General features: G+C 40.3%; 1 protein-coding gene across 2 annotated transcripts in view; it reads right to left on the bottom strand.

Annotated features, from left to right (window-relative positions):
* LOC104611504 (coatomer subunit zeta-1-like) overlaps window positions 1–13922 on the bottom strand; it is a 38641-nt gene that overhangs the window by 12607 nt on the left and 12112 nt on the right. Inside the window, exons 3-5 of one of the 2 annotated variants that reach the window (XM_010278581.3) lie at window positions 5434–5593; window positions 4011–4158; window positions 3830–3907 (exon numbers count right to left, since the gene is read on the bottom strand). In XM_010278581.3, the coding sequence (XP_010276883.1) occupies window positions 3830–3907; window positions 4011–4158; window positions 5434–5593 (386 nt within the window). The remainder of the gene's footprint in view (window positions 1–3829; window positions 3908–4010; window positions 4159–5433; window positions 5594–13922) is intronic. The other variant, XM_088889928.1, reaches the window with a different exon arrangement.

Below are 13922 nucleotides of genomic sequence, written 5' to 3'. Positions count from 1 at the left end.
GATGGACACGAAACGACAGCCCATGCTATAATGAATGGTAAACCCCGAGGCCGACTAGGGGTGTCAATTGGACTGGATTTGGTCCAATCCGGTCCAGTCCAATGAGAGTCCATTACAAATGGACCTGGTCCAATCCAGTCCAATGAACATTTTGGACCATTTTGGACTGATCCAGATGTTGTCCAATCTGTTCTAATTCTTGTTAACTTAGATTGATTTCAACTCAAACCTAGACCATTGACACTTATGTTCTTATCTTCTATCAATGGACTGGATATTGGTTCAATCTAATATAAATTCATTATGGACGGACCAGGTTCAATCCAATGTCATATTGGTCCATCCAGTCTGTCCAAATTCAATATGTCTTATTGGTCCATCCAATCCATCCAAATGGATTTTGATTTGGACGGGTCCAACCCAAAACCGGTCCATTGACACCCCTAAGGCCGACAACACCCGCCTACGGAAGATTGACATTCCTTCTGGTCACAACGAGCTATGATGAGGCATCTCGAAGTTGATTGAGCAAACACCCAAGCACACCAGTCAGATTCAGATCTTGTCCTTAACGCGTGGTTATAAGGAAACCCATAAGATACCCTACACGTGCCACATGAGAATCTTCAAGAGAAAGGAAACTTTGTCTTTGAAGGATCTTGCTGGACACGTGGTGAAATCCCAATGGTGCTCCCTTAATAGTCAACATAAAGATAAAGATCCCCTTTCCTAATAAGAAAGGTCTCCTTTTAAATCGTTCTCCTTACAGCCTTGTTGTCCTCCCTATAAAAAAGGGAACAACTCTTCCCCACGGGGGCAACCATATAACCCCAACCCTATGGTTTCTCAGAAGATCTCTCTTTCTTCCTCCTCTCCTCTCTTCCCTATCGTTCTCTTTAGACCTTCAGAGGTTTGACCAAGCCATGCTGAACATGGAGTCTATGGCACCTACACCCTCCAAACGTCCTATCTCTTTTAAAAATTGCTCTATTGGGGCCTAAATTCAATCTTTTGTCCGCTTTACCTCTTCCAAACCTACAAATCTCCCTTCTGCCACTACGATTAGTACTTAAATACCTAACCTCTTCTTAAAAGTCTTTTAGGACAGTAAGACCTTGATCGAACCAACTAGGTAACATTAGACGATGATAGACAAGAACTACTATCTATAAACTTAGCCAGATGCCTTTGTAATGACTCACTTGGACCAATTTTCTCACACCCATTATCTGGGGCCCGCATGCACATCTGGATTGGCACAGTATCCAGTGGAGCCATATTAAATATTTCTCCAATATTCCCAAGCATAAGATTTGATTGGGGTAGTCCCCCATCCGGCTCAGATCGGCATATTCGGGCCTAGGGGTGGATTCGAGCCGAGCCGAATAGTACCAGGCTCGAGCTCAGCTCGAGATTGTTCTACAAGGCTCGAGCTCGAGCTCGAGCTCGGTTCGAGCCAGAACCTTGAGCTCGAGCTTGGCTCGAGTCAAAAATTCATAAGCTCGAGCTCAATTTTGAGAAAAAATATTTTATAAAAATAAAAAATTATATAATAAAAATATTTTTTATTTGATATTTAAAAAATTAAGAATTATAATAATTAATAATTATAATATTTTTATTATATATATTATTTTCTATAATTTTATTATATATATATATATATATATATTCGAGCCAGCTTGCGAGCCTCATGAGCGAAGCTCTAGTATGCTCGAGCTCAGCTCGTTTTATAATCGAGCCAATGAATTGGGCTCAAGTTGAGCCGAGCTCGAGCAGCTCGTGAAAAGCTCAGCTCGTTGCCACCCCTAACCGAGCCCCATCCCTGGTAACTTTGGCGTTGGAAATCTAACTCATGGAATTAAATTTACCACTAGAAAAATTAGTATCACATTCATTTTTTAGGCCTACCTCGTGTTGGGCCCCAAATTCAACTTTTCTCCTTCCAAAAGCATGCCATACAGATCTTTATCCCCTTTCTTACCTCTATCGCCATGTGTGCTCATAAATGCCAGGTCATCATTGTCTTCAATCTCCATCCCATTCCTCCATAACGGCGACTCATATTCTGTCACCAACCAAACTTTGGTGCCAAGACCATTGGCAAGAATGTCAATCATACGACTACGAGGAACGTCCACCGATGTAATTCCAATGATCTTCATCCTCACTGCTCACAAAATGGTTGTGTCGACCTCTAGAAGAGAACCCCCAAGAGCTTGAGAGATTCTTTGAAAGGAATTTTTCTTCCATAATGTGAAAGGTAATCCGAAAATAATTATCTCAAAAGCTCTAGCCACAACCTCCACCTTATGAGAATGTCCAATTTTCTAATTCCACCACCCCTAAATCAGTCTCTGCAGACCTGAAATTAACCATTATCAACCCTGTATCCAGAATAGATCTTTGTCATCAAAAGGATAAACTCAAGAGGGTACAAGTAGCTTCTTCATAATAGCCTCCACAATCAGCTGCCAATCAGGAACCATTTTCTCAGCCTTTAAAATCTGTCCTCTTTCCGAACCTCTACCATCGTTAAGCTTTCCTAGACTAACAACCAATATTTGTTTCTGTACTTCCTCTCACTTATTAGCCATCGAGAAGTGTTGACGGACTTACTCGAGGTCATTGCACTCAGGATCTCCTTCACACCAAGGACTCTCGGAAAAGAGCTCAGAAGGTTCTCCTCCATTGAAGGCCAGCAATCTATAGATGGCCAAATCATCTGCCTTGAGAACCAAAAAATTTTGAAGCTTCTGAGACACCAATCTCCCACCCCAGCCTCTTTTTCCTTCTGGGATACAAATGCGTTGTTGTCTATTTCTTCCAAAGAATCCCATAATCTCCAGAAAGCACCCTTTTCGGTTGTATCTTCGGGTCACTTGATACTTTCTATTTGGCAGATTCAAATAGCTTTTCCACCCATCCATCTTAATAGCAAGTAGAGCTCCACCAGTGAAGCCTTTCAGCCACTGAACTGCTTCTCCTAATAAAAAGATAGTGGCTCTCCCTTCTTCCTGAGCTTTAAAATCAATTGATTTCGACTATTACCTTCTTCTAAGATGAAGCTCTTCTTCTCAATCGTCCACTCACTTCTCCATTGACATGCCATCGATGATTGCTAACTACACTAAGCAGACAAAGCTCTTCTTGTTGAATCTAGTTGTTAAGGTGATGCCTGGAAAGGTGCCTAATTTGAACCCTTCAACATGACCTGCAGGCTGGAAGATCAGCCATACATAAGGGAAATGTTCCATACCATAAGCAGGGACTTCACTTGAGGTATCGTTTTGTATATTCCAGAATAATTTCTTTTGTTCTTCCCTGCTTCCTATGGGCTAAAAGGAATGTCTTGTACAATAGAACTGATAAAGAAAAAACAAGTGTCGTTTCACTCATTTGGTGGATTGGAGCCAATACTTTGCACCAAGGACACATGGTTTTGATTTCAGGCCTTTCAGAAAGTCAAACAAAGGCCTTTATGGGGATTGTGAAGATACTACCCACTAAAGCCTACAGGCAGATGCTCTTGATTCTACAATGCCTTGAGGAACCTTTTCTTATGTTTGTACTAATTAGAGGTAATGATCCACAAAAATTGAAGATTCTTTTTAATCTCCCATGCATCACCTCTTCAAGGGTTGGTACTGTATAGTGTATACCTCTTTTGGGGAATATAACATTTGTTTTTGGAAAAGAAAACCGGCCTATGTGAAATAAGAAAAAGAACAATAACATATCTAAATAATAATGCAAGATAAATCACAACACAAATATCAGTGAAGGGTTAACTACGCATTAATTATGTGAGAGGCACATTTGTCCATACCCTCCATCAACCATCTCATCAAGGCAACAGAAGATGAGATCCAAGTTTTCAAGTGCTGCAATCTTATTGACATTTTCTCTGGTAGATCAAGAATATGCATGGTAAGAAACCAAATTAGAGATGGTAACAAACCAAAGGCAAAGAAGAAAACACAAAAGTGCACAACTATGACAACCAGGACCTGAGGAGAATAGTGACTGCATCAAAGAACCCATCAAGAACTGTTGCTAAAATGATCTCGCTCTCATCATCACCACCAGTTACACAAAAGTATAGATCTTGAGTAGATTTGTAGACAACAATGTAGCTATCAATCATTGCAATCTCAGCTGTGATGGTGAAATAGAAGCATATTCATTAGTTAAGAAGAAACAAAAACTTGAACTATGGATCAGAATATATTAGCTCTTTGCAAGCCAACTAAACATAATAGACTAGATGCCAAAACTCTACCATATAATTCTAAGAACTTGGAAGAAGTATTTGTTACTGTTGAAATTCTTACTATTCTATGGGAACTTGTGTGCTACTATCAATATTGAAATATTGTTAAAAATGCAAGACTTTTGAAACAGTTTCAGAAGATGAGAGACCATTTGACAAAGAGCTAAGATTGATGCCATCCTGAGGTGGAATAAATAATTAGTCATAAAGCATCATTGCAACACAACCAACAGGAGATGAGCCAAAGCATAAGAAAAAGGCATATTTGGCTTTTCTGTTAGATCAGGGATAGGATCTCAAGGGATAAGCAGTACAGCTCAACAATGTACAAGAACATTTCACAGGGCTCTGATGGACTGTCCTGCTCCATCAATTTAAGCACACAGATGTTAATTTTTGTACAAATTATGTGCCGAGTACGAGGGCCATGTACTTCTGACCAGTTTTTTGAAATTCTTTGTGGGAACTAGGAGAATTTTACACTCTTCTTCAATGACTTTGCTTCCTTCTAGGGGCCCTATCTCTAGACTGGAAGAGTGATAAGACTAAATTTTGATGGAAATGCTCTAGGATACCCAGGTGCAGCTGATATTGGAGGAGGAATGACACCATTTGTTAGGCTTTCAGTGGTCTGATTAAGATAGCTGATTCATCTAAAGCTGATGCTGAAGTTTTATCAGCCTTAACTGGATTACAGATAGCAAGAGGTTTGGGCATTTCCACTTTACCCATTGAAGGTGACTCAGAAAACATAATCACTTGGTTAGGTGAAACGGAGGGGGCTCCCTGGAGGTTGACTCACTACTTGGCCAGGGCAAGAGATAACTTGGCTACAATGACAGTTTATCTTACTTGGATCCTGAGAGAGTTAAATTCATGGGCAGATGCTCTAGCTAAACCTGGTATTCTTAGGGAGTCTCTGTATAGTGACAGTTCTATCCATGTAATTCTCGTGTTCCCTTGTGCGAGCCTTGATGCTGTTGTACATCTTCTCATGTACCAGTTTCTATCATAATGAAATTCCATTATCTTCTTTCAAAAAATAAAAAATTATCTCAGTTGACTGATTTAATTGCTGAGAAAGTCAGGTAAACTGAAAACACTGTTGACACATCTGATTTTTGACCGACGACAAACAAGCTAATGGAGAAATAAGTCACCTTCTGTACGGGCATTTGTCTTTTGAATTTTAGTAAAGACAGATTTCTCAAAGGCCAACTTGGCATTGTTTGTTGGCCAGTCATTTGAATAGTACTTGACAGCTACACGTTTCCCTTCAGAATCCAGAAGTAGTATATTCTTTACCAGAGGGCAAGTTTCCTGTGGAAAAGAAGAATACAGGAGTTATGATTAGAAACAAAACAAAACATTAAAAAAAAAAAGCACCTGGAATAATATATGGCATTATAAACAAGACACTATTGTTTTATTATTTAAGATGTATTCTTTCATATTATAGCTTAGCCATTGTAGGCTTGCCACCTTATTTTATAGGTTAAATCATTTTTTTTTCTTGTTTACCAACACTGGGTACAAGTGGATACCAAACTCCAGAACATGAATATTGAGTCCGGTTTCAAATTTTTATACCTGTAAACCAAAACATCTGAACAATCTCATTGGGCATAACAATCAAAAGGAAAGTTGATAAAATATACAAAAAATATATGTGATACTTAACAAGACCTAACATGAGCCTGCCCCTTTCAGAGACTTGCCTTTATTTTTTTAACATCCACTTAAGATTTGTTCATGCCACTTTGAGGTATCAGATGGTTCTTTGTACCCTGGTATTGATTTTTAATCACTCAAAACGAGGAAACATAGTGCTCCTGGACTTCCTATCATGATCGTAATATAAGAGTTGAATTTGAGAGTGAGAAAACAAGCATTTTGACGGGTGATGTTCTTGCATGAATTTCACCTAGGAGATATTAAGCAATGAAAAGACTTGGTTAATTTACTAAGGACAACAAATTTAATGGAAATTTGGGAATGTTTAAAATAAAATAAGGGTGAGCCAAGGGTCACATTACCAATACCAGAAATTTATGATGTAGTGCTTACTATAAACAAGGGTAACAAACTAGGAAGTAGATGAATGAGATAGAGAACCATCCTAGAAATTCAGTCATATGATCTGGAGCCCCAAAATTAACTACCCAAGTGTATGTCTGAGGCTTTTGTGAGGCGAGGCATGCAATACCTGTTTGAGCAAGAGTAGTCGTGTTACTTGAGGAAGGAACAAACTGTCAAAGTTGTTCACTTTTCATGGGTGATGGACATAATCTCCTTCCTTGTACAGTGATGGAGGCTAGCGTAGGAGTATCAGAAGATGGTCCCATAGGAGCAATGGTATCATCTATAAGAGTAACATGATTGGAACAAGTAGAAATCTACTGAATTAAAAAACTATGAAAGAAAAGTATTTTCTTGAAGGAGAGAAGAAGAAGAGATGAGAAGAACTTGAGAAAGAAAAAGAGAGCATAATCTTGCTGCCCCCTTCACTTAATATTTATATTAGAAATATAATACAATGACTACTATGCCCTTATAGGGCGGCAAACACTAGAAAACACATAAATGGCTTAAAGAATTAATAAATAATGGACCCAACACAACTGTTGTGGTCCCCACTTCCTATTTAACAATTAACATAAAACAACTAATCCTAAAACAACACAAAAACTGACTAAATCTTCAACACTCCCCCTCAAGTTGGGAGTAAATGTCACACATTCCCAACTTGCGTAAATCATGTTCAAGCTTGTTCTTTGCAACCCCTTTAGTGAGGACATCATCCAACTGCAACTCTGAAGAGACATAAGGCAAGCAAACTTCTCCAGTTGTTACCCTTTCTCTTATGAAATGCCTATCAACTTCAATGTGTTTTGTCCTGTCATGCTGAATTGGATTGTGGGCAATATTGATTGCAGTTTGATTGTCACAGTGTAACATCATAGGTTCCTCTACTTTTACCCCAATCTCGCTCAATTGGGATCTAACCCAAAGTAGTTCTGAGACACCATGAGCCATGGATCTATATTCATCCTCTGCACTTGGCCTAGCCACAGCTGCTTGTTTTTTACTCTTCCATGAGATCAAGTTTCCACCTACAAAGGTACATACTCCTGATGTAGATCTCCTGCCATCTAAACAACCTGCCCAATCTACATTTGTATAAGATTCTAGCTTCAGATTTTTTTTATCAATAACGCATTCATTAGCAATTTCATTAATTAAGGATAAAGATGATTACAAAGAAGAAGACAAGCACTCTTGTCTTCCACATACAGCTAGAGAACTTAAGAAAAGAAGAGGAAATGGAAACAATAGTTTACAAATTGGCCCAAAACATTGAGTCCCTTTCTACCCCTTGTTTAGCTAATCCATCAGCCAAGGAATTAGCCAATCTTTGAACCCACCTCATCTTCACATCCATATCCCTCACCAGCCACTTAAACCTTTTCCTCTCATTACTGTAATTCCATAGGCTACTGTTATCTTTATTCAGCCACCCTATTAATGTTAGACAGTTTTGTATGCCCTTAGCTTCAATCAGAATGATGTACTTTATGAGTTTATTGTAAATGAACAAAAGTGCAAATTTGATTCATGTTCCCTTGGTATGTTTCTGTGCAATACCCTTAAACCGGACACTTAATGAGACTCGTGTTAATTTAGAATGTTCACAGCCAGTGGGACGATCTGGGGAGACCTATCCTGATAAGGCTGACACTGTAGTGCCACCAAGTCGGTTGGGGTAGCCTGTCTCAGCTGCCAGGGTGAGACCCTAGGCACATACAGTGTAGGATTAATTGAATCTATGAACAGGACCAGATTTCCAGTATTGCCCTGGACCTTGGAGATTGATGGGCAAAACTGGAAAATTACACCCGACCCCTAGACTCGATTATGATACTGCACTAGGTGTCGGATTGGGCTGTCTTTGATGTACCAATCAGTGAGATCCTTAGCGGGGGTCAAAACATGGGTATGTTGGGACAGTCTGAGAATTCATCTGAGTGGGTGATCATAGTGACAAGATCAGCCCCTTTGTCGGACAAAGGTAATGATCGGGGATGTACTCTCATTGATGGAAACCAAGACTACCGACAACCGATATCAATCGCTGAGATTTGTTTTGCAAAATATATTTTATATGAGATATAAAAGTATATATATTATGGTTTCTAAAATATTTGCAAGAAGGTTTTAATTCCCGGGATCCATATAAGTAAAGAGTGCAACACTGTTCCTTGCAGCCGAGGGAGAGGTCTTCTCTTGTCGGCAGTGTATGATCATTATGGACTGAGAGGTTAAGTGTAAGACCATTGAGGATAATACCTGATGGGCTAATCTTGCATCTGCCCACAGTCCCTGGGTGCTACAAGGTGGCTTGGCCCAGGGACCACTTAGGGTAAGTGTTGGGCCCATAGAGCCCATTTGATGGGTTTCAGGGGGTGCACTGTCCATAACAGTGTATTCGGCCAGGCCTTGTAACAAAGGCTGGGCCGAACCCATGTGGCTGATGTGTAGATCAATGCTTGGGTCCCACGCCATACAAGGAAGCCCAACTGGGCAGCAGTTAGGAAGGTTAAGTGAGCACATAAGCTTAATGGGCCTAAAGCCCATTTCGAACTGGGCTATTTAATTAGTTAATTATGGGGCGAATTCTGAGATGGATTAGCAGATAGGATAGGGTCTTGACCCTATCCACTCAGAGAGTCCAAATCTGAATGTGATTCAGATCTAGAAACCTCCTAATAAGATTAGGAGAAAGCTAATCTAATCTACAGATAAGATAAGGGTTTATCCTTATCACCTAAAGAGAGGGTTGATCCAAATATGATTTGGATAAGCAGCTCCTAATTGGATTAGGAGCTGATCTTTTAGGTTAACAAAAGGAGGGGACGGCAGCCTTTACACACAGATATTCCAGAACCTCTTTAGTGCTGAAAAAACACAGAAGAAAGAATTAAGCAACCCTGCAGAATTCTTTCTTGCCGCCTCCTTGTTCTTGCCGCCCTGTTTGCCAGTTCGATCTCCAGTTGTGGGAGAAGTCAAGATTCGATCTTGACATCAGTTCTTTGTGGAAGAATTGATAGGAAGCTGTGCTCACGTGCCATCCTACTATTTCTTGTGAAGGACAGAGTTCTTGGAGAAGAACACTGCTGATTCTGCTCCATCCTGCACTGCGCCATCTTCAGTGGGAGCAGTCTTTGGATCCTTCCTTGGGCGTGAACACCTTCGTTGGGGGATACTATTTCTCCGTATCAGGTATAATCCTCTCCTACTCCTTTTGGTTCAGATCTGGTTCAGTTTATGGTTCAAGAATGATCCTTGAAAATATGATTTTCTAAATAGGGAATGCGATTCCCAGTTGAAAGGAGAGAAAAATTTTTGAAATTCGCCCCCTTATTCCGCAATCTTTGGGCGTCCATACGATGGATCTCTCATCCCTTCAATTACCACCTCTGAATCCCCTTCAATTATGATTTTTCTGATATTCATCTCCTTAGCTTTCTGTATCCCTTCCATAACTGCATAAATCTTAGTTCTAAGGGAGTCCCCCACTCCAATTGGACCCGAGTATAATGTAGAAATGACCCCATTCTCATCCCTGAAAACACCTCCAATCCCTGATTGTCCAGGGTTCCCTCTACTACTGCCATCAAAATTCAGTTTTAAGAATCCAGCAGGTGGAGGGGTCCAAAGCACACTCATTACTGATTTGCTCTGCAAACAGTTTGCAATTTCTCCCCACTTCCTCAGCATATCATCCACTATGTAATCTGTAAATAGAGCTAAGGATTTCAGCCATTGTACGGCCCTAATATGAATTGTGGCCCTCAGTTCATCAACCCCCCTCTCGACTTCTGAGAAGATCCTGAAGTTTCTTTCTTCTCATAGTGACCAACCAACTGCAGCCCTCAGTCCCTTCCACATAATCTTTCCTCTTTTCACTACCCACCTGAAAAAAGAAGGGGAGAATAGACTCAACATGTTTGATGGGGGATTCCAGCTACACCCAAAGAGAGAAAAGGCCCACTCCCAAACAGACTTTGCATATTGGCAAGATGCCAGTAAGTGGAAACCAGTTTCCCCCTCCGCTTTGCAGAGAACACACCAATGAGGAGACAAGCAAGTATTGGGTCTCTTTTTTTGGAGCAAATCACCAGTATTAATTCTTTCTAGATAGGCTTCCCAACAAAAACTATCAACCCTAGGAGGAATTGGTCTGCACCAAACCTCCTTAACCAGAAAAAGGGGGGGGGGGGGGGTAACAGGGTCAGTGGACTGGCTTAAAACTTTAAAGAATGAAGCACAAGAAAAAGATCCAGTTGGGGTAAGGGGTCCAAATATACCTCCTCCTGCAAATCACCATTGAGGAATGCATTTTTAACATCAAGCGGAAATAGGGGCCATGAATAGGTGGCTGCTAGAGACAAGAGGATACGGATTGAACTCATCTTAGCAACCAGTGCAAAGGTTTCCAGATAATCAATGCCATAGGTCTAAGTATACCCTTTTGCAACCAACCTTGCCTTAGACCTCTTTATCCTGCCATCGGCCCTGTACTTCATATTGAGCACCCATCTACATCCGACTATCTCCTTGTTTGGAGGAAGATCAACTATTTCCCAAGTTTGATTTTTAACCAAGGCTTCCATCTCTTCTTGCATGGTTGTTTTCTACTCAGGTTTGGAGAGAGCCCCAGTAACATTCCTGGGTATAGACACAAAATCCAAGGAAGAAAGGAAAACTCGGTAGAAGGGTGATAATGCACTGTAGGAGAGATGGTATGAAATGTAATGGGCTATACACTTTCTCTTCCCTTTTCAAAGTGCAATGGGAAGATCAAGGTCAATGGGATCAATTGCAACAATAGTATTAGGTACAGGAACATTATCATCAAAAAAAATAACAGGCTCAGGCTCAAGGGGAATACTTGGAATTGTATCTGCTGAATCTAGAGCCTTAGAAGGACTGATAGAGAGTGGTTCTTTTATTACTATGAACGACATCAAAAGCAAAAGCACTTCTTTTATTACTTGGTTTAAAAGAATGTCTATAATGTTTTCCCAACTGACAACTCTCACACTCTAAGATAGATAACTGGACAGACTCAAACAACTTTGGAAATAAAGAATTTTAATGAACTAAAAGAAAGATGACCCAACCGATTATGCCAGAGCATAATCTGACTCGCTGACTCTGATCCACTACTACTGCTGCTCCTAACATGGTGGCTCTAATGTCTCGGAATCCCATCCAGAAGGTAGAAGAATCCATTCACCTCATGACCACTCATAATCATCTTTTTTGACTCTAGATCCTGCAAAACGCAATTACTAGGAAGGAAGGTCACTGAACAATTCAATTTTTTTGTTAAGGAACTAACAGAAAGAAGGTTGGTATGGAATCTAGGGACATGTAAGACAGAAGATAAAGTAATGTCATTGGTCACTCTAACTGTCCCCTTCCCAGCAATGGGAATATGTGAACCATCTACTGTAGAGACTTTGTCTCTACCAAAGCACAACTGATAAGAACTGAAAAGGGTAGGTATATTAGTCATGTGCTCAGATGCTCATGAATCTATAATCTAGGGAGGTCCCTCCTTACCTAAAGTGGATGCAAAATTTGCAATTGCATATGAACTACTTGGACGAGCAAAAGAAGTGGTGTAGTTGGCTCCTGCACTCTGTTGTCCATCTGAAGGGCTAGAACTAGTTGCATCTTTCTTACTCATAAGCTGTCCAAACCTTTCCAATTTTTTTCCAACTACTGCTACTGCAATGGACTCCCAATCAGTTTGGGAAAGGGGACCAAAGAGTCACCTGTAATGGCCACATTTGCATTTACCTTCTTGTTCTTGATCCGAGCAGGTATGAGATGTGGATGGAGGTTCCAGCAAGTATCTCTGGTATGCTTAGGCTTCTTACAATAATCACACACCAAGTCCTTATCCTCCCTCCTAGTCTCACTACTCCCACTGTCTCCATTTGGCTTAGGGTTGGTTGTACTAACCATAGCAGACTGGTCAATCCCAGGCTGTCTCAGCATGACATTCCTCCTCTTCTCTATAGAAACAAAGGCATAGGCTAGAAAGGATATGCTGCCTAGCAATGTCGAATTCAGGGTTTAGTCTTGCCAAGAACTCAAAAACCCTATTTTTCTCTACCAATTTCTAATAGGTTGTTGCATCATTTACACTTTCCCACACCACAATTTCTAAGTGATCTTTCTCCTGCCAAAGGGTTTTCAGCATGGAAAAATACATGGCAAGGGGTTTATCTCCCTATTTTATACTAATAACCTGATTCCTTAACTGATAGGCTCTGGCTACATTCTCCTACACCCATCGAGAAGAATCTGTATCAGGTTTCTTCTCCTCTCCACTAATGTACCCTAATTTTCCACGGGCACCAATAGCCATCTTGGCTGATTGTGCCCATTCTAAATAATTTGTACCACCAAACTTCACTATAGTAATGATTCCAGACCCAAAAATATCACTACTACCTCCAACACCCAATCCCATGGTACCGGTGGATTTCAGCTTGATACTCCAACTCTCCATCTTACTTCAAACAGTTCAACAGTAAGAAAAAATAGGTTGGAGAGCTTCCAAGAGCAATTCGATCTCACACACACAGAAACAAACCCTTCCGGAAGAAGAAAACCCTATCTAGAGAGAAATCTCTCTCCTCCCACTGTCTCCCACCAGAGAGAAAAGTGAATCGGCCACTCCAGGAGGCCCAGAAAACTCCAGAAACCTAACTACCCCCTACAGAAAAACAAGAGAAATCCAACGATACGTGAGCGCCCAAGATCAGACCAAAAATCAAGAGTCCAGCTTTTCTAGGACTCTTCCCCATACTCCAATTCTTCCTAATTTTGATGCCGAAAAGTAGATCACCTTCCTGATGACTAGATCCCACCAAAAAATCCAAGAACTGGGCAATTTGCAATAGATCGATCAGCCCTTTATCACCTCATGCAGTCAGCCGATCTAAGGCTGCATGAGAAAACTCCAAGAACCCTAGCCAAAGCTCTGATACCAAGTAGAAATCTGCTGAATTAAAAAACTATGAAAGAAAAAGTATTTTCTTGAAGGAGAGAAGAAAGAGAGAAGAAGAAGAGAAGAGAAGAGAAGAACTTGAGAAAGAAAAGGAGACTAGAAGAAGAGTACAATGACTACTATGCCCTTATAGGGCGACAAACACTAAAAAACACATAAAAGACTTAAAGAAATAATAAAAAATGGACCCAACATAACTGTTGTGGTCCCTACTTCCTATCTAACAAATAACATAAAACAACTACTCCTAAAACAACACAAAAACTGACTAAATCTTCAACAAAAACAAGTAGAGGGTTATGATGCCTAGATACAGATATGGACACGAACATAGATATGGGAAATGGAAATGCAACTCTCCATTTCCTAATATGCACTTATATCTAGCTTTAGAAGATAAATGTCATTTCTCAAGATTCATATGCCTTGCCAAATTTAATTAAACTTAAAAGGTTAAATACTTAAACCTCCCATCTATTTGACAAATACTAAAGCATACCTTTTGTTTGCTAAAATGACTAATAGTACCAATGTTAGAGTACCGGGCCATTAATGATAGAC

This window comes from Nelumbo nucifera, chromosome 6, assembly GCF_055504915.1.
Source record: "Nelumbo nucifera cultivar China Antique chromosome 6, China Antique-T2T, whole genome shotgun sequence".
NCBI classification, from domain to species: Eukaryota; Viridiplantae; Streptophyta; class Magnoliopsida; order Proteales; family Nelumbonaceae; genus Nelumbo; species Nelumbo nucifera.
The sequence above is the reverse complement of the archived record's forward strand: the minus strand, read 5'-3'. Positions and strand labels throughout refer to the sequence as shown.